A 21,530-nucleotide genomic window follows, 5' to 3' on the forward strand; every position below is an offset into this window, starting at 1 on the left:
CCTTGACCATTTCAGTCCAACATGTTCTTGTAGAATGGGTTGATATAGTACAATGTGAGATCATTTGATCCATTTGTATCAGCCTTACTGCAGAAATAGAATTCTTTGTACAATGTTGCTTGAAGCATGTTTTGGTGTTTTGGGCTCTAGGCGATGCGTCATGTTGCTGTCATGTTGTTCACCATTTTTATAGCCCAATGCAGCCTTGTCTAGATATGGCTATACGGCTGCAATAGCTATCTGATTTCACAAAAGAATATAGAAAATTTGTCCCTAAGTAAAGATATTTATTTTTTAAAGGATATGTATAGATTTAATCAATCATGAAAAACTCACCTAGGTAGGCCACCCTCCTCGGTAGAAGAGGGGCAGGAGACTCGGGCTTCTCCGACGACGGCCCTTTTCCGAGCCATGTCCTAATGTGCATCATGGTTAGATACACATGGGGATGCGTTGTATAGCGCAAGCGAGAGAACTCTCTCACGCATCTCTATGTGCATCCAATGCTCCATGGACGTGGGGGCATATGCCCTTAAGGGCAGAACAACATTCACGGCTATCGTGCCATGGTCTTTTTTTTTTTTGCATTGTGATGTGAAGACAACATCGGACTATTAGAGATTGAGTCTCAACTCATGTAATTGTACACTAGTGTATTTAATACTAATATAACTATAATCGCATCTCCTAGTCACAGGGCTTGTTTGGTCTTCGTCATTTGCTTCATCATGCTTTGATCGAGTATATTGTCTCATGGATTTTGCAATTCGATTTGTACACTATATTTGTTCTCAGGGCATGACATCAGGTGTGCATATGGGCATACGCCCATATCAAGCTGTTAACCTTTATCGGAGTCACTGAGCAACTGATCTGGTTAATGGCATTTGTGTTCCCTTGACATCTAGGTAATTGAGTCTAGCTCTGCTTGCAGCACGCATTGCGACTTGCGAGAAATATATTACTCCCTCTGTTTTAAACTATAAGTCATTCTAACTTTTTTTTAAATTAAAGCACCCCAACAAAATTATAGAGAGAATTTAAAAAACTTATGAATCAAATAGGTATACTATGAGAATATAACTAACTAATAAAGAATTTTATGGTACTTATCTTATATCATAAATGTTATTACTTTATTATATAATTTAGAAGATGTTTTAATTTTAACTCTCTAATGGCCCGTTCGTTACATCAGGAATGACCACTTGGAAAAAATCTTGGCGCGAATGCTAGTTAAAATTGTATAAACTTATGAGTGGGATTAATTCCTGGGCTATTTCTATTGTAACCGAACGGCCCTAAGGCCCCGTTCGCTTCCGGGTGAATGAACCCGAGGAACAATTCCTGGCCGGATTTCTTACTAAAATTTATATAAGCTTTCAATGCCTGGAACGGTTCCACGGCCGGATTCCCTCTAACCGAACGGAGCCTAAGTAAGTTAGAATTTCTTATGATTTATAACTAAAACGGAACGAGCACCAACTTACTTTCCCCGACGCCAGAACTCCAATTTTCGAAGTTCGACGGCATGGCAACTTCCCCCAGGAGTACAATGACGACGCGTGAAAAACAACCGGTCCCGGTCCCGGTCCCGGTCCCAATCTCAGGAGCAGAGTATTTTCGATAGAAAGCGGGTCTCGCCTAGCCTCGCGTCGCGTCCCGCCCGTCGGTCGCCGTCACGAGCTCGGAAACGGGCTGTCGAAAAAAAACTGTTGTGAAACGGTGTCTCTCAACAGACACCTATTTACGAAGTGATCTCATCCATCAATTACAAAATTAGTGGATAGGATTAGACAGTTAGTTTTACTCCAAAAGGCATGTCCTTTGGAAACAGTCGTGTCTCTTCGTGACACCCCTTCACTTGTATAAATATATTTCAGAGATCAATGAAAGATGGCTCTCCCAAATCTTGATCATTTACATTCACACTTTTAACACGTTATCAGCCACTTTGCTCTGCCCTGAGTGCGGCCACAGAAGAGCAGAAGGGAGAAGGAGAACACAGAAGTCACGCAGGCATCCACCTTGCACTATTGCGTTCGTTCGGCAACATAAAAAAAAATGAAGCATGGAAACAATTTCTTTGGCTTTGCTGAACGCCTGCTAATTGGGAAAGAACATGAAAGGATTGCAAGTCTCAATCCAAGAACAGTATGTACTCATATATTTCTTTTTCCAATTCGAGATTCTTACCTCTCTAAAAAATCGAACGACGGATGAGTTCTGCGCCCCTCTGGCACCCGCACGCACTGCCTGCGGCACTCGCATGCCCTGCCATGCGGTGGCAGTGCTCGACTGGCTCCAAGGCGAGAGACCCCGTCGGCCATCACGGACGCGACTGGCGACCCGTGCCTGCGGCCTTGCGCCGAGGCCGGCTTCCCCAGACCGCGCCTGCGGCCTTGCGCCGCGGCGACGACTGCCGTCTCCCGCGCCGCGGCCGGCTAGACCCCGCGGCCAGAGGCCTGACGCCTGCGGCTCCTGCGCCCGCCGACGGCCCGAGCAGCCTCGCGCCACGACCGGCGGCTCCAAGCACCGGCGGCGGCAGCCCTGAGGCCGAGCGGCGGCGCAAGGCCGATTTCTAGTAACCGTCCATGCCTTCGCGTGGAAGGGATAAGATTCTGCGGTTTTTGCAGAAAAATCCCCCTTATTACTTGTGAATTACATAATGATCTTCATGAATTATTATTATAATCTAGATTCATGATTAAGCCCTCAGGTTTTAACATGTCTGTAGCATACTATATTTACCTCATGTAAATATTAATTTTAGACCCTAGGTTTAAAATGTATTATGATGCATAATATTTACCTCCTGTAAATAAGTATTTTTGAGACCCATGTGTCATCAAGAATTGCATCATGACATGTACTGCTGCAGATGAATTTACCACTGTAAATTCGCTTTCCAGATCCTATGTTTTCTGGAATTTTTTTAGTACTATTCAAAGCGTTTGTCCAAATTAGCAAACCCAATAAACATGTGCTATTAAAATTGCATGTTCAAAGTGTTTGTCTAAATTGGCAAACCTAATAAACATGTGCTATTAAAATTGCATGTTTAAAGTGTTTGTCCAAATTGGCAAACCTAATAAACATGTGTTATTATTACATTGTTCAAAGTGTTTGTCCAAAATGACAAACCCAATAAACATGTAGTATTACTATCATAACGTTTTCATTGTAACTACTTTGTTATTTGCAATTTTCATTTTATGTTAAGCTCATTTATGCTTTATTTAAAGCTTATAACGCTTACATTTTTAATACAAAATAAATGAAGTGTATTATCTCATTATTTGTACAATACAAATGTTTCACATTGTATGTTGGGCATACACAAGGTAGCGCCATAGTTGCTATTGTGGGGTCTACACTAAATTCTTAGTGACTATCCTCAATGTGCATATCCAACATCATAAATTGGAACATACGGTCTACATCTTTTCACAAGATGACTACCACTAATGTGTTAGCATAAATGAGGTTTACACTATTAGTAAGATAGATCTTGTCTCCTATTTATTTTGTATTAATTAATACAGCATCACCATAGCAATTTTAAATTTACCCTTAACGTAAATTCAGAAAATCTATGGTTTAAATCTTGTTAGAATAATAGCCAACAAAGAGTTTGATCTCTTGCTCTTGATGGTCACCATTATCTAACATGGTCAATGGACGTAATGTTAAACTTGATGTTCTATGGATTCATGGCAATATTTGATGCTCCTCATAAGAGAGCATCACCATTTATGATCAATTAAGTATAGAGTTTTATTTTAAATAAAACACCATACACATCCAGAACACACATATGTGTATCTCGATGGATGCAAATCGAAGCACTATATGGCTAGTTTTCAATGATTGATACGAACAACACAAGGCAGTCATTCTGCCCAATATCAACTATGATTGGCCACAACTTTATCTCTAGGATCTTAAGTCCACTTGAGAATATAATTATGTTGTTCCAAAATATCCCTCAATATTGCGTTTTCGCGAAAGCACACAACTTACCAAATATATTCTAGATTAATTCCTACATTACTTCAAATCTAAGTGTATGATAAACTCTTATCGAGGAATCATCATTAGCATTTTCTGAAGTACATTGAATTTTCAGAATCATTACAAGTTCGATGTCATGTAGTAATGCCATCCATAGAACTTTAATGGTAAGATTTAACGCAAAAAGAAGTAGCAGTCCCGTGCATTCTTTAGGGTCAAGACATTTTCCAAATATGACAGAACCATATTTTGTCCCAATTATGTATGATACAGCCGCACAACTTGGAAATGTCATGCATTGAAACATTTAATTGATCGGTATTACAAATCCATTAGACATAAATATCCGGCTCAACTATAAAGATATGAAGCACGCTTCTATCTTCAACCTGACACCACCAGGAAGGCCAGTTGTTCATAACAAGTTTCATGAAGAAACCAAGTAGCAACCAAATACTTAATTAATAAGTGGGTCTTATGAGCATGGAGAGCACGATCATCGAATTTACTTCGCTTGATCCATTTTGGGGACCAAAATTTGTCTCCCATTTACAAACATACCTAGTTTCTACGTCCCATTTTGATGTTGTAATATAAAATGTTATCAATTTCAATTGAATATCACAATAATGTGCCATCACATTTGATATTCCATTAATTAACTTGTATGAAATCTATATATCTACAAAGAATGTCATTATATTCTTCATGCTATATATAGACCTATACGGGAGTAAATCCAAATACAAAGAGGAATTTTGCCTAGTGGATAGTTGCACCACAAACTCTATATATAGGGAAGTAAAATATTCCTAAACTCTTACATAGAGACAAGAAAATATTTTGTTAATCGCTTAACGCGATGTCATGATAGTGGGCTTTGGTCGTGCTACTATCATACTCCCTATTGGTACTCAAATAATAATCATGAATCCATTTTTATATTCTGATTCCATAATGTATCCAATTAAAATTATAGAGATATCCGTCAATGTGGTTTTCATATGAAAACCCCAAGATGACAACTAAGAGGAGTATTTTTCTCTTAACAACGGATATGACAATACTTAAACAAGACATCCTCAGTTGGATTTGACTACACATACATAACATATATCCAATGTTGCGTATAAATAATTCTCTCTCTTGATGTCAATAAGACTTGGCACATTTGCCTTGGTTATTTAACTATAGAGATAACTTGAGAATTATTGTCAATTCTATTGGTCATAGCATCAATATGAGCCACTACATTTTTTGAAGAAATTCAAGAACATACATGTGACTCTATTTACCATTTTATGGACCATAAAGATACTATGTAATGCACATTTATGCATCCATAATATAGTCCCAGGTGTGTCTTTTAGTCATGAGAACCATCACTATACTAAACTCATTGCTCGAAATCTTCAATTTAGAGCAAATTATCCTGGACGTGGGATCAAATCCATTTTATATGGAACAATTTGGTTTTTGGGTACTATATATCAAGTACCTTATGTCCATACCAATAATGGTTTTATCGAGTCTCTTATTGAGAATCAAAATGCATGACATATTAAAATAGAATTGTAATTTACCAGAACTAAGTTGTTTTCATGCGGCCTTACACACCGCATCGTTAATTTAAATTCATCAAGCTGCACTTATACAACTCCCTCCGTTGCAGTATGTACGTGAAACTTTGACCATAGCCAAACATTTTCCATCTGTGCATCGAGTATGTTTTCACATACCTATATCACCACCCCAACATACCAATGGGCATTATGGATCCCAAGAGGTAACTCTACATGGGATTTATAAATTGCCCGTATGTTGATCACATTTGAGGATAATTCCAGGCATTAGGGGGAGATTTATACCACATCAAGAATGCCAAGAATCAAAAGAGCAATCCTTACATCCACGTACAAAAATTTCTAAACCTAATCATTTAGAATATCTTATATTTGCATCATGTTGCAAAGAATCTGCCAGAAACATTTACTGATAATAAGGGTGTCACAAAATCCTCTTATCCTACTTATAATACGCCTGAAAGAATGGAGGTACCAATTAAAACCATTCAACTCCCACTTCTAAAAAAGAGGGGGAGAAGTACGGCCGCTCCTAAGGATAATGCTCCAAGTAAGCGTCCGAGGATACCGAGGACAACATCCTCCAAATCAGTAAATCTAAACCAACCTCAAGTTGGTAGACACCCAAAAATGGATGAGCATTCAAAACCTGGATCAAAATCCACTCGGATCAACGGTGCACCCAAATTCTGATCCTGGGACATTGGAACACCCTGACTCCATATGGGAAATGACTTGGAGTCCAAAAGGGTTAACATTTTCACATGCTCTATTGATTTCAAGAACTGAATCAATCATTTAAAGACTACAAATTGTCATGGCATATACTCCTCAAAGATTGCCTTTTTTTTACCTTACTGGATCCAGACCAAAAATCCTAGGCAGAGTGTCTTCACACTCAAATTTGGTCAAACTAAAAGGTGGCAATTAAGGAGATTGCTCTTGTTCAATGATGAGAAGTATTACCACAGTAATATCTTCCCTCATAGAGTTTCTTTTCAGAAGCAAGGTGGTGAACAATGAGAGCTTGTAGCATATGGTTTCACGCAGAGACCCAGCATAGCATACCCCATGGTATGTGTGAAAATGAAGTTTTCCAAATTCAATAATTGGCAGATCAAATGAATTTGATAGATTCGGACGTATAAGTCCCAATGGACTTCATATTCTGAATCCAAATACAAATCGCAACATACATTGTGTACAATTAAGCATGATTGCGTATATTGGTTATTTTGATATCATCATGATATAGAAATAATTATGCAATTATTTGAGATACAATTTCCATCATGTGGATTCGAGATGGAGGATTTGGGTAAGACCAAATATTGCCGGCTTACAACTTGAGCACCGTCCTTCAGGGATTTTAGTGCATCAATCAGCCTATATCCAGAAAATATTGAAGAAATTCAATATAGACAAATCATATCATAACAAAATCCCGATGGTTGTTCGTTCTTTAGAAATAGAGAAAGATCCATTTAGACAACGAGATTTTGGAGAAAAGATATTAGGACCAAAGTTCCGTATCTTAGTGTCATTGGAGCACTTATGTATCTTGCAAATTGCACCAGGCCTGATATTGCATTTGCAGTGAACATACTAGTTAAACATAGTGCCAATCCAACTCATCGTCATTGGACGAGAGCGAAGCATATCCTCAGATACCTTAGTGGCACAAAGGATCTTGGTTTATTCTTTAAGAGAAATCATGATCTCAATATGATTGGATACACGGATGCTGGTTACTTATCTGGTCCCCATCCCAAACTGGATTTGTATTCTTACATGGAGGTACAGCTATTTCATGAAGTCTTCTAAATAGACTCTGACGGCAACTTCTACTAATCATTCTGAAATTATTGCTCTATACGAGGCATCACGAGAATGTGTATGGCTTCGCAGAATGATTAACCACATATAATAGTCATGTGGTATTGGTTCAATTGAATCACCGACAATTATCTATGAAGATAATTCCACTTGTGTTACATAGATGCAAACAGGTTACATAAAGAGCAATATCTCTAAGCATATTGTTCCTAAACTATTTTATCCCCATGAATTACAAGAAAGCGGAGAAATAAACATCTTGCAAATCAAGTCATATGATAATCTCGCTGACCTATTTACTAAGTCCTTACCAACTTCTATGTTTCAAAAATTGGTACATGAAATTGGTATGTGGCGACTTTGAGATTTGCTAGAATCAGGGGGAGACATCTCCTAAATGTTGACCTATACCAGCATCATATTATACTCTTTTCTTTCACAAGTTTTACTTATAAGGTTTCTTGTCAAAGTTTTTAATGAGGTAATATTAACATAAGCATGTGTCATATTTTCTATTTTCCCCACCGGGGTTTTTGTGGGAAATATCAAAAACACATATTGCCCTCGCAACTCATTCATGGTTTTTCCCTGAGAAGGTTTTTCATGTGAGTTATCCAAGAGGCAATACCAATAATATGTCGTCATATTTTCTCCTAATTTTCCCACTGGGTTTTTTACAGGAGTTTTAGCGACATATCACTTTATATTGCTCCTCATATTTTTCCTGAAAAGGTTTTTGGAGGAGTTATCTTTATGTCGTATCTCCAATATTTTTCCCCATTGAGGTTTTTAATGGGATACCAATGATATAGTGGTTTACTTAAATCACAAATAAATATGCTATTTTCTCCTTATTTTCTAATAAGGTTTAAAGGAGTTTTTATGGCATATCATATATTCCTCAGATTTTTCCCATAGGGTTTTTCGAGGAATTTTAGCTTACAGCTACATTGATCTCAAGGAAGATTCGATCAAGGGGGAGTGTTGTGAAACGATGTCTCTCAACAGACATCTATTCACGAAGTAATCTCATCCATCAATTACAAGATTAGTGGATAGTATTAGACAGTTAGTTTTACTCCAAAGGGCATGTCCTTTGGGAATAGTCGTGTCCCTTCGTGACATCCCTTTACTTATATAAATATATTTCAGAGATCAATGAAAGATGGCTCTCCCAAATCTGGTTCAAACGACGCCCCAGCGCCGGCAGCGCGAGCGATCTCCCCCTCTTTCCGCAGCAGCGGACCCCACCCCCACCGCATCAAGGGAACCTAGCAACCACCCCGTGCCCCGACCCCCCATCCGCTCGTCTTCCAGGTTACGCCCCGACGCCCCGTCCCGCGCCGCGGAAGCTGCATCACCCGTCGACGTCGTCTTCGCTTCGAAACCCCGCAAAACCCCGCGGAAGAAAAACCACCTGCTGCACGCACGCACGCACGCGCCCCCTCCCTCTCCCTCTCCCCCATGGCGCCTCCCCTCACCCAACCCTTTGCTTCCATTCTTTCCATCCACCCGCCGATGCGACGCCGACGCCGCAACTCCACCCACCGTCTGCCAGCGCCACCGCACCGCACCGCCTGCATCACCCCGCGAGCGACCATGGGCTGCCGCTATATCACCACGCCTCCAACCTCCGGCACGCTTAGCTTCTCTCTCTCTCCCATTCTCTCACCCCGCCCGAAGCCCCCAATTAGCACACGCGGATCCCCGAGGCCGCGCGTCGGGGTGAGGAGGCGGAGGAGGAGGAGGAGCCATGATGGAGTCGGCGGCGGCCCAGTCCTGCGCCGCGTGCGGGGACGACGCGCGCGCCGCCTGCCGCGCGTGCAGCTACGCGCTCTGCAGGGCGTGCCTCGATGAGGACGCAACCGAGGGCCGCACCACATGTGCGCGCTGCGGCGGGGACTACGCCGCGATCGACTCAGGTGCGTCGCGCGTTTCGGATTCGTATTTTTTTGTCGGTTTTCGGGAGGCAATGCTAACGTGTATGTGACTGCTCTCTGTTCCAGCGCACGGCAACGAGGGAACCGAGGCAGAGGAGGTGGAGAACAACCACGCCGCCGGTGGCCTGCGTGAGAAGGTCACCATGGGCAGCCACCTCAATGATCGCCAGGTGTTTTTTCCCTCGCTGCTTGTTCGGTTCTGTGTAACACTAACACTGCAACTGATATCTCTAGAAAACTTTTACATTGTGGGATTAACTGAGTTTTGCTGGAACAGGATGAAGTAAGCCATGCCAGGACCATGAGCAGCTTGTCGGGAATTGGTAGTGGTAAGGATACTTGCTATAGTCTACGTCCTGTTTCGTTTGCTTCTGATGCTGTGGGGTAGTGAAATTTCAACCCTTACCATGAATTTGCAGAATTGAATGATGAATCTGGCAAGCCCATCTGGAAGAACAGGGTGGAGAGTTGGAAGGAAAAGAAGAATGAGAAGAAAGCCTCAGCCAAAAAGGCTGCAGCAAAAGCACAGCCTCCACCTGTCGAAGAACAGATCATGGATGAAAAGGAGTAAGGATCAAGCGTCCATTTATAGATCTTTTTTTATGACTCGTTGATGATCTATCCTTCATGCATAGGGCATGCATAGGGTGATCTTATAAATGAAACTGTGAATGTTAAATGATGCTTGATTAGATGAAGCTGACAATGCTCCTAGCCGATCATTGTTCTAATACAATCGGCAACGTTGAGGTTATCTCCCTTACGTCAAAGTTAGTTTTATCTTACTAGATCCCAGAACTTATGTGATGAAATTGAACTTGCTGTGTCGTGTAGTTACTGTTCTTACAGAATATTAAAGCATGGACTTCTCTATACTGGAGGAGAAAGTGAGAAACTAGTGAACCAAAACACAACTAATTCTGGATGGCAACATACATGTTTATGTTTCATGTCTCATTATCAGGCCTCGGTTTGACCTAACTCATCACCTCAATCAGATACTAAGCCTGGCCTATTGACAATTCTTTATTTAGTACCACTAGCATTTCCCAAGATCTGGTTTTATGTTCAATCTAGCACAAGTGAATTCTATCCTAGCCTATTTCGTAATATTTTCAACTCTGCATCTAATTTCTGATAAGATGGTCTCGATCTCATCATTTGTTGGTTCATATATAGGTCCGATTATTAGTGTGGATCTCAAGTTAGAAGCCAAAGTGATAAATTTCATTAAAATGTGACGTTTTTATCTCTGTACATGTTGTAACAACAGACAATTTTGCAGCTTGACAGATGCATATGAGCCACTCTCCCGGGTCATCCCAATCTCAAAGAACAAGCTCACACCTTACAGAGCAGTCATCATTATGCGGTTAATAGTTCTTGGGCTCTTCTTTCACTACCGTATCACCAATCCTGTTAACAGTGCCTTTGGTCTCTGGATGACATCAGTAATATGTGAGATCTGGTTTGGTTTCTCCTGGATCTTGGATCAATTCCCCAAGTGGTATCCTATCAATCGAGAGACTTACGTTGATAGGCTGACTGCACGGTATGTTTGCTAGAGCCTACTAGCACATAAGAAGATTATATATATGCATCAGCAATCATCAGTATCTGATAAGCCTCGTTTCATGTTTGTTACAGATACGGAGATGGTGAAGAGTCTGGGTTGGCACCTGTAGATTTCTTTGTCAGTACAGTGGATCCATTGAAAGAACCTCCACTAATCACTGCAAACACTGTACTGTCCATTCTTGCTGTGGACTATCCTGTTGAGAAGATCTCATGCTACGTATCGGATGATGGTTCTGCTATGCTCACATTTGAATCACTCGCAGAGACTGCAGAATTTGCTAGAAAGTGGGTGCCGTTTTGCAAGAAGTATGCCATTGAGCCACGAGCTCCTGAATTCTACTTCTCGCAGAAAATTGACTACTTGAAGGACAAGATACATCCGTCTTTTGTCAAGGAGCGTAGGGCCATGAAGGTAGATCTTGGTTGCACAATTGGACAACATTCATTATTTTTAATGCCTATGCCTTTTGTTTTTATACAAACAATGTTATGTACTTCTGTTTACACAGAGGGACTATGAAGAGTACAAGGTGAGGATAAATGCTTTGGTTGCCAAGGCTCAGAAGACACCTGAGGAAGGCTGGATCATGCAAGACGGTACACCATGGCCGGGGAACAATCCTCGTGACCACCCTGGCATGATCCAGGTAGTTTCTCTTTTAGGCTTTTACTAGTGAAATATCAGCATGTGAGATTTGTGGTCATACTGGGCAACTTTTTAACAGTTATTGCATGGTGGTACTTTACTAAAAGTATGCTATGGTGTTAGTTCAATAAAAAAATGAGATCCAACCTAGGAGGAACTAGGTGGTTTTTCATTAAGAAGAGAAAATAGGCACCCAAATTCAGTCCAAGACGGGACTTGAACCTAGGTGGTTGGGTGCATTGCCACACCTCTCACCCAACCAGTTGAGCTAGGCTCACTTCCTACTATGGTGTTAGTTCAATGGATCATTATCTGTATGCTACTTGTGTCTCATTGTGCAGGGTACATTTATCAACTAATACTCAAAACACCCTGATTGAAATTTAACTTTTATAGATCCACTGCAAACTACAGTTCAGAATTGAAGTTATGGTTCTATGGAACTAACATTTCACTGCTACGGTCTTCTTTTTTTCTAGACTCTACTAAGATGCTCCATTTTCTTGACTCTACTATGATGTGTATCGATCATTGCTAGAGTGTCAATACTCAATAGCCTTTTGTATGAAGCTTACTCTTACCATACCCCTGGCTTTTGGCGACAGGTTTTCCTTGGTGAGACTGGTGCACGGGATTTCGATGGAAATGAACTTCCTCGGTTAGTGTATGTGTCAAGAGAGAAAAGACCAGGCTACCAACACCACAAGAAGGCAGGGGCTATGAATGCTCTGGTACAACATTCTTCAGTGCTAATTGCGGTTAGTTCATTCTGTGTCAAGATTGATTGAACATGAGCTGAATGAGAAACTTTCTAATTTGGCAGGTCCGAGTGTCCGCTGTTTTGACAAATGCTCCTTACATTCTTAATCTTGACTGTGATCACTATGTTAACAACAGCAAAGCCGTTCGTGAAGCAATGTGCTTCATGATGGACCCTACTGTTGGCAGAGATGTCTGCTATGTACAATTCCCCCAGAGGTTCGATGGCATTGATCGCAGTGATCGATATGCCAATAGGAACGTTGTGTTCTTTGATGTAAGTGCTTTAGCTGGTGACATCGTGTTGCATCTTAGTTATCTTCACACAACTTATATGTCCATTCTTGCATTGAATAGGTTAATATGAAAGGACTTGATGGCATCCAAGGCCCAGTTTATGTGGGAACTGGTTGTTGTTTCTATAGGCAGGCACTTTATGGTTATGGACCTCCATCTCTGCCCACACTTCCGAAGTCTTCAGTTTGTTCGTGGTGTTGCTGCTGCTGTCCCAAGAAAAAGGTTGAAAGAAGTGAGAGGGAAATCAACAGAGACTCTCGCCGAGAAGACCTTGAGTCTGCCATTTTTAACCTTCGCGAAATTGACAGTAAGTGCGCGAATCTGGTCTGTCAGAAATTCTAACCTGAAAGAAAAATAGCATGTTCATTAACTATGGTTGTTTTTGCAGACTACGATGAGTATGAGAGGTCCATGCTGATCTCTCAGATGAGCTTCGAGAAATCTTTTGGGCTGTCTTCAGTCTTTATTGAATCAACTCTTATGGAGAATGGGGGCGTCCCTGAATCTGCAAACCCATCTACCCTAATTAAAGAAGCCATTCATGTCATTAGCTGCGGATATGAAGAGAAAACTGAATGGGGAAAAGAGGTGTGCATTCTTGTCTTTTGTTATCTACCTATAACGTCAGATACATGCCTTGATGATACCAGACCCTTTTGCCCTGTTCGTGAGGCCTGACTTGTCGTTTCGTTTTTTTTTTTTATTTCTTTCAGATTGGCTGGATCTACGGTTCAGTTACAGAGGATATTCTGACTGGGTTTAAGATGCACTGCCGTGGCTGGAGATCCATCTACTGCATGCCGGTGAGACCTGCATTCAAGGGATCAGCCCCTATCAATCTTTCCGATCGTCTTCACCAGGTTCTCCGGTGGGCTCTTGGTTCTGTCGAGATCTTCCTCAGTCGGCACTGCCCACTGTGGTACGGTTACGGCGGCGGCCGTCTGAAATGGCTCCAGAGGCTGTCCTACATCAACACCATCGTGTACCCGTTCACATCTCTTCCTCTCGTTGCCTACTGTTGCCTGCCTGCCATTTGCCTGCTCACAGGAAAGTTCATTATTCCTACGGTAAGTTAGCTCTCAGCACGTACACCTGGCACCATAATTCATATGGCCACAATGCTCATTTGCCGTTCTTTCTTTCAGCTGTCCAACGCTGCAACGATATGGTTTCTTGGCCTCTTCATGTCCATCATCTTGACGAGCGTGTTGGAGCTGCGGTGGAGTGGCATCGGGATTGAGGACTGGTGGCGCAATGAGCAGTTCTGGGTCATCGGAGGCGTGTCCGCCCACCTGTTCGCCGTGTTCCAGGGTATTCTCAAGATGATTGCTGGGCTGGACACCAACTTCACAGTCACGGCGAAGGCCACGGACGACGCCGAGTTCGGGGAGCTGTATGTGTTCAAGTGGACGACGGTGCTGATCCCGCCCACCAGCATCCTGGTGCTCAACCTGGTGGGCGTGGTGGCTGGCTTCTCGGCCGCGCTCAACAGCGGCTATGAGTCCTGGGGCCCGCTCTTTGGCAAGGTGTTCTTCGCCATGTGGGTGATCATGCACCTGTACCCGTTCCTCAAGGGTCTCATGGGCCGCCAGAACCGCACGCCCACCATCGTGGTGCTCTGGTCCGTCCTCCTCGCCTCCGTCTTCTCCCTCCTCTGGGTCAAGATCGACCCATTCGTCGGAGGAACCGAGACCGTCAACACCAACAACTGCAACACAGTCATCTGCTGATTCACCATCGGTAAGCTGGTGTCGTGCCGCGGCCGATGTGTTTCTGGTGTTGCAACGTGGTTGCCTGATGCGGGTTTCCTCTGTCTGTCTCGCATCTGGGCTTTTGCCCCAGGATCTCGGAGAGGTGGTGTAGGTTAGTTCTGTTTTACATCCAAGTGTTGATTGCTGTTGTCTGTATTATGAAAAGTTTTGGTGCTAAAGTGTTAAACTGGCCTCAATTGTGAGAGGCACTGTTTAAGCGTGTGTAAATCATAGGAACGTGGGAAAAAGGAAACTGAGATACACTTGCCTACCAAAAGGCGAGATCATTTACATCAGTGGAGGTTGAAATTCCAGTTGTGTATAGCATGACCGCAAGAGTGATGATTCTGGATACGCAAACGCAACTGAATTTTACGCACTGGCCTGCTGTGGAAATGAGATGACAATTCCGCACGAAGAGCATGATTAACGTACACTGTACACTAAACAAGGTGTGAGCTCTCTCTAGGGTACCAAGCCCCAAGCTGTCTGTCATCATCCAGTAGCATGAACTTTTCCAACACCAGCTTTCGGAGCCCTGGCTAACATTTTCAGCGCCACAAGGATCAGATCTAGTACGCTATTTTCTTCATTCTTTTGACGAAAGGCAGCAGTGATGACGGCTAATGCGGGCACGCTTCCTTCCCTTAGCAGCACCAACATGAAACCACTATCACCTAATTGTCATGAACCGCATTTGAGACAAGAGCATACAGGGACAATTAATCTACCTGTCAAGAAAGTGGCGCGTGGCATGAGACTGTGAATGATGCCTAGCTAGCGGAATGCAGTGATGGCTCCTATATTAAAAGCCAAAATCACAAGTGCTTGAGGCCTCTAGTGAAATAAGCATGTGTGCGCGTTGTTCACTTGTGGGCAGATTTATTAGCAGGATTCATCTAATTGCTGCGGTGGCGCTGCACCGTGCCACCGTGGGACGGTGGGCCCAGTGGTCCTGGCATAAATGTAGTAGGGTCATGAACCACGAGTTGCGGAATCAATCAATCCTTCGTATGATGCTCATCGGCCCGTTCGTTTGGCTGTGGCTTGTCGTAAACGATCGTAAATTTTTAATCAGAATAGTATTTTTCTCTCACACAAGCCAGTCAGCAGTACTTCTTCACGAACTAGCAACGATACGAACCAGCCAACCGAACAGGCTGCATGCCATCTTGAATGTTTATTAGGACGGTGATCATTTCGGTGGCAAATGGACACCACCAAAGCCTCGATCGGATGCGCATGCATTCATTTTAATCCACATGTGTTGAAGTGGATTGGAGTGAAATTAAAAAATTCTATTATATTTCACTCCAACACACATATATTAAGGTAGATACATATGCATCAAACAAGGCTCAGAGTGGGCGACTCACAGCGATCTGTTGTGTCTGTGTGCGTGTCCACTTAAGGTCTTGTTTAGATACATGTGTATTCACCTTAATCTACATGGATTGAAGTGGAATGAAATATAATTTAATTTAATTACACTCCAATCCACCTCAACACATATGGATTAAGATAATCATGTGCATCCAAGGTCTAAAGAGTTACTACAGTTACAGCACAGGAAATGTATACGCTGAATGAATGTATCATCGTACCCCCTGCTGTACATAAAACAAGTATAGGATACGCAAGCTGCAGAACCTGACTTCAGCGTATCTCAAGACTCGAGGGCTCGACCAAGCAGTGCCAGACAAAGATTCACGGTTGCCGAAAGTGGCACTCGCAAGCCACAACTTTCCTGTTGGCTTGAACTACTTTTCAGCACAGTCAGTCTATTTCAGTTTAAATCAGTCGAAACTACCGACTTATATACCAGCGACCCTCGAACGACCAATGCCGTAGCAGCTAGGTTTCTGAATTACTGGCACCGGACCGATGAGAGGGAGCTGCAGGCTGCAGCTTTCGACGACGACACAGCTCTTCCTCTATCCTAAATTATCTATCGTTTTTTTTTTCACACCTCAAGTTTAACTCGATTTTTAAAAAATATGTGTAACATTTGTATCTCTAAATAAATTTATTAAAACACTAGATTTAAAGATCTTTTAATGATACCAATTATGTATCATAAATATTAATATTTTTTAATATATATGTTGTTAAATTTGTTTCTCGAGAAATAAAAATGACAAATATTTTGTGACGGATGGAGTAGCCCTGAAGGCTAAATAAATAGAAATCGGCTGTGGCAGTGTGGCTTGCGTCCAGCTGGAAGAGTCCAACAAGAAAGAGGCAGGAAACGCACTTTGGGCGAGTGTGAAAACTGAAAACCACCAAACCAATGCGTGCTCCCGTGCTGCTCTGTCTTTCATTGCTCGCTACTCTCGACACACCCACCAAACGGCCACCCTCTGCGACACGCAGCGATCAAATGCCAGGTAGGAGCATGAATTCTTCAGTCGAGTTCGTGAGGGCGATGCAATCATGCCGTGATTCCAACGAGTATGCCGAACTGTGTTCGTACTTCCTTCAGTTCCTTGTAGCATGGCGGGCGAGCTCGAGAGGGTCAGTAACATCTACTGGAACGCAGTAAGGGTACAGTGTTCAGGAGGCAGAGGGCCCAATGTGGGGATTGCATAGGTTCAGAGCTCAGACATCAGTGTAGCTCTAATCTCAGTCAGATGTCATGTAACAAATCCTAGAACGTCGTACATTGAATCACGAGAATAGCATGTTCCAGTTCTCAGCTCTCAGCTCTCAGCTCTCAGTTCTCAGCTTTGATTCAGCGGTAGTATGTTCTCCAGCGAGTCACAGTGGCCTACTACGAAGACTGTTTGGTATACTCTAGCTCCTCTCAAGGGAGAATTCTTCTCTAATATTGTTAAAACTTTTTGAAAATGTAGTAATTTTTGGACTTTTCATGCTTAGAGAGATACAGGAGATACTAGAGAAGCCACATTTTTCAGCTCTTCAATACAAAAATTGTTCCAGGTCCTCTGTGTTTCATGCATGAAGCTGCTCTCCTTGGCCATTTGGTATAGTTTCTCAAGAAGCCGAACTAAAGCCGGCTTTGAAGCCCTACCAACCACGGCAGTGGCTCTGGCTCAACCAAAAATCAACTGTGGGACAAGCGAAACCGATGAAGCCAAAATTTTTTTTGTCTTTATCTATGAGTCGTGTTGGAGCAGCACCACTAAGCCCTGTCAGATAAGTCTTAGGGGGGTCAATTGTGAGCTATAAAAAGGTTGTTATGAGCTATGCGCTGTGATTTTTTTTATGAGCTAGAAATAGGCACCCGCCAGCTATGGAAAGCCAAAGCCAGGCGAGGATTGGAAGGGCACTCCACGTCTAAAACTTTGCGGAATGTGAGGGCATTTTTCCACGCAGGCATAAATAGCAACCTCATTTCTTCATGTTTTGGAGGACCGGTTTTTATCTTCTTCTTTTTTTGTTGCCAAAAATCGCTTTGGGGACTAGATTTATGTTATGTTTGGTTGTTTACTCATGCGTGCCAAAGAATGTCAGACCAGATCTTAGGTATTTTAATCAAAACTAGCCTTCATTTGGTTGGGTTCTAAATTTTGGCTCGTCATCCCTCCTATTTGCCTATTTTAGTTCATTTTAGTGGCTAAAGTTGGCGAGAACCATGGCCACCAATTTGGTGTAAAAATTTGCCTTGGCTAATACATGGCATATTTAGGTGAAAAACTAAACATACCCCTCAACCTTTTAGTGATGCTCTTACCTTTCATTAAAAAAAATCAAAACAACATTCTAACTTGCCAAGATTCCACGGTCCTACAATCCACTGTCTCGCAAAATTTTACAGTTTGATCATTGTTGCCTTAAATGCATGCTAGAAGACAACGACCAAACACCTAGAATCTAGATAGGGCATATTTGTTTGTTTTTAACTTTTAGACTATAAATTTCCATTATCCATGATCTATAAGCTACTTTTCAACATCCATAGGTCTGTCGGTGTTTTGTACCACCGAGAGTGCTTGGCCTTGTTCGTTTCGCTGAAATTTTAGCTTATGCTAAAATGTGTAAGAGAAAAACATTGTTCGTTCCATGTAGGGACTGTACAAGTAGTGCTGCAAAACAGGGTTGTCGGCAAAAGATGCTCGGCAGTCCTCCGAGGGGTATCCCACGAAGGTAGATTGATAAGTGGAGGTGCGTGTAATCAGGAACCGGATGGTGACACAAGTCACAGAGACAGCAATTTAGACTGGTTCGGGCCGTCTGATCGACGTAATACCCTACGTCCTGTGTCTTTGGTGTATTGCATTGAGATGTAGATATATGGAGATGTCGACTAGGAGACCCCTGCCTCTCCTTATATACTCTGAAGGGGTAGGGTTACAAGGAAAATATCATATTTTATACTATACAATATCTTGCGGTGCACGTCGACCAGTGTCGTGCACGCCTTGATCTTGTGGGCTGGGCCACCTCTGATGGTGCGGCCCATGTCTTGTCTTGTGGATACCGGGTGAAAGGATCAAGATGCCCAAGAGGGAGGCGAATTGGGCTAATTCTAAAATTCTTTGCAATAATTAAACCCTACAGTTAGCCCACTTCACCCCTTGTGCCTAGAAAGTGTTTCTGTTGTTCTAACGCATAAAAGTTTAGCAATCTATGTTCCAATCCTACTCTAGCATGGCAATTCTATGAATGTAAAGACAAAAATTAAATTGCTCACAGTAAATGCTTAAAGTAAAGAGAGAAGGAGAAACGCGGCGATATTTTATCGAGGTATCAGAGAGTCGCCACTCCCCACTAGTCCTCGTTGGAGCACCCACGCAAGGGTGTAGCTCCTCCTTAATCCGCACAAGGATCAAGTGCTCTCTATGGGTTGATTCTTCAACACTCCGTCGCGGTGAATCACCCACAACCGCTCACAACTTGAGTTAGGTCATCCACAAGCTCCGCCGGATGATCACCAAGCTCCCAATCACCACCAAGCCATCTAGGTGATGGCGATCACCTAGAGTAACAAGCACAAACTCTCACTTGACCATGACAAGCCTAATGAGAAGGGTGGATGCACACTTTGGTACTCTTGCTTTCACTAATGAGGCATCTCTCTTAGATTCTCAAATCTCAATCACCTAACTAGAATCTTGCTTTCTTAGCACTCTCAAGGGTGTTTCTCAACTGTTGGACCTTGCTCGTCTAGGTGTTGGAATATGCCCATATTTATCAATGGGGAGGACACTCAAAATTTTTCTCACAACATCGGATGGTTGCATTTGAGTAAGTCCAAGCCCATTGACTTTCTCTACAAGAACATTCAAGCGTGAGTACATTTCATTAGCACTCTCTTTAGGAAGCATCTCAAAAGAATTAAGCTTTTTTCATAATAGGATGATAGTGTTCCTCATGCTCGCTCTTAGTTCCCTCATGGAGCGCACAAATGTCCAACCATAGTGCATGAGCGTCCTTGTGGTTCCTCACCTGGTTAAGCACATCTTTGTAAAGGCCTCTAAAGATGGTGTTTTGAGCCTTTGCATTCCATTTCTCATAGTTCACTTTATCGCCTTGAAGGTGCGTGGGATCCCGAGGTTTTGGGAATCCTTGTGAGGTGGCTCTAAGTATTCCAACATCTAGAGCTTCTAAATACGCCTCCATGTGGATTTTCCAATAAGGAAAATCATCCCCCCTCAAAGATAGGAGGAGGTCCATCCCCGTGAGATATCTTTCTCTAGGCGGTTAAGCCTAAATATGTGAGCACGAGGCTCCGATATCAATTGAAAGGATCAAGATGCCCAAGAGGGGGGGTGAATTGGGCTAATTCTAAAATTCTTTGCAATAATTAAACCCTACGGTTAGCCTAGTTCACCCCTTTATGCCTAGAAAGTGTTTCTATTGTTCTAACGTATAAAAGTTTAGCAAACTATGTTCCAATCCTACTCTAGCAATGCAATTCTATGAATGTAAAGTGGATGCATACTTTGCTACTCTTGCTTTCACTAATGAGGCCTCTCTCTTGGATTCTCAAATCTCAATCACCTCACTAGAACCTTGCTCTTCTTGGCACTCTCAAGGGTGTTTCTCAGCTATTGGAATGAGTAAAAGTAATCTATTGAGTGAATAGAGGAAGTATTTATAACCCCTCATATAAAACGAACCGTTATGTGCCTCTACGGGGTGACCGGACACTCCGGTCATGGTGACCAAACGCTCCGGTTAGTTTACCCGCCTCTGTGCAGTTTAAGTTGTGACCAGACACTGGCCAGCATCCGGTCAGCACTGACCGGACGCATCTAGTCACAAAAACTACCCTCTATAACCTTGCTGATGTTGACTAGACTCTAAAACCAAGCGTCCGGTTAGTAGCAGGAACCTAACCAGCGTTCGGTTAGCACTGACTAGACGCTTTCGATCAGGATTCTCCCTCTCTGGAACTTTACTAGAGTTGACCGGACTCTGGCACCTAGTGTCCGGTCACTCACCTCTCAGCGTTCGGTCGCATCCAGACGACTTCACCTTGATCAAATAAACTGACCGGACTCTGCGCCAGCATCCGGTCACACCAGAACCAGCGTCCGGTCAACATTTTTGACCCTCCATTCACTTCCAACTCGCAATCATATGTGAATGAAGTTTGCTCCAATTGATCTAAGGGCTTTTTAGGAGCTATCTAGTGCTAGATTTGACAAGTGTTCACCACACCTAACCCACTAGACTCACCTAGGTTAAGCTACCCGTCCATACCCCCTTAATAGTACAACCAAAGGAAAAATAAAGTCCTAAACTACTATAAGTGTCTATTCAACATCAAACAACACTTAGAACTAGTCTATCCTTAACCTTGTCGTCCATCCTTTGAAAACTGAAACGATTTCCATCATAGGAGCATGACAACCATGATTGCCTAATCAATTGCCATTAGCATGACCTAACTTAATTGCATCTACAAAGCACACGCTAGTCACAGTAATCCTGTATTGTCATTAATCACCGAAACCCAACTAGAGGCCTAGATGCTTTCAATCTCTCCTTTTTGGTGATTGATGACAATACCACCTCGAGTATGTGAAAGAGATGAGGTTTTCAATATGCTTGGTTCATATAAGCTTTTGACAATAAGAACAAAAGAGATAGGCAAGCTTATATGACCCAAGCCAACATGATGTACTCAAAAGATATAAAATAAGCATGAGTATAAGTA

General features: G+C 42.6%; 2 protein-coding genes across 2 annotated transcripts; both read left to right on the plus strand.

Annotated features, from left to right (window-relative positions):
• Positions 1-8,598: 8,598 nt before the first annotated feature.
• Positions 8,599-9,162, plus strand: LOC136532373 (proline-rich receptor-like protein kinase PERK9). The gene has a single exon (XM_066524980.1). It carries the CDS (start codon positions 8,599-8,601, stop codon positions 9,160-9,162), a length of 564 nt encoding a protein of 187 aa, XP_066381077.1.
• Positions 9,067-14,726, plus strand: LOC136532375 (cellulose synthase A catalytic subunit 4 [UDP-forming]-like). The gene is made up of 13 exons (XM_066524982.1): positions 9,067-9,355; positions 9,440-9,543; positions 9,651-9,702; positions 9,793-9,940; positions 10,659-10,925; positions 11,021-11,363; positions 11,461-11,598; positions 12,203-12,328; positions 12,421-12,633; positions 12,714-12,960; positions 13,042-13,241; positions 13,367-13,720; positions 13,799-14,726. The coding sequence occupies exons 1-13, from the start codon at positions 9,187-9,189 to the stop codon at positions 14,381-14,383; spliced, it is 2,946 nt and encodes a 981-aa protein (XP_066381079.1). The 5' UTR covers positions 9,067-9,186; the 3' UTR covers positions 14,384-14,726.
• The last annotated feature ends 6,804 nt before the right edge of the window (positions 14,727-21,530 follow it).

This window comes from Miscanthus floridulus, unplaced genomic scaffold (assembly GCF_019320115.1).
Source record: "Miscanthus floridulus cultivar M001 unplaced genomic scaffold, ASM1932011v1 fs_5_1_2, whole genome shotgun sequence".
NCBI lineage: Eukaryota > Viridiplantae > Streptophyta > Magnoliopsida > Poales > Poaceae > Miscanthus > Miscanthus floridulus.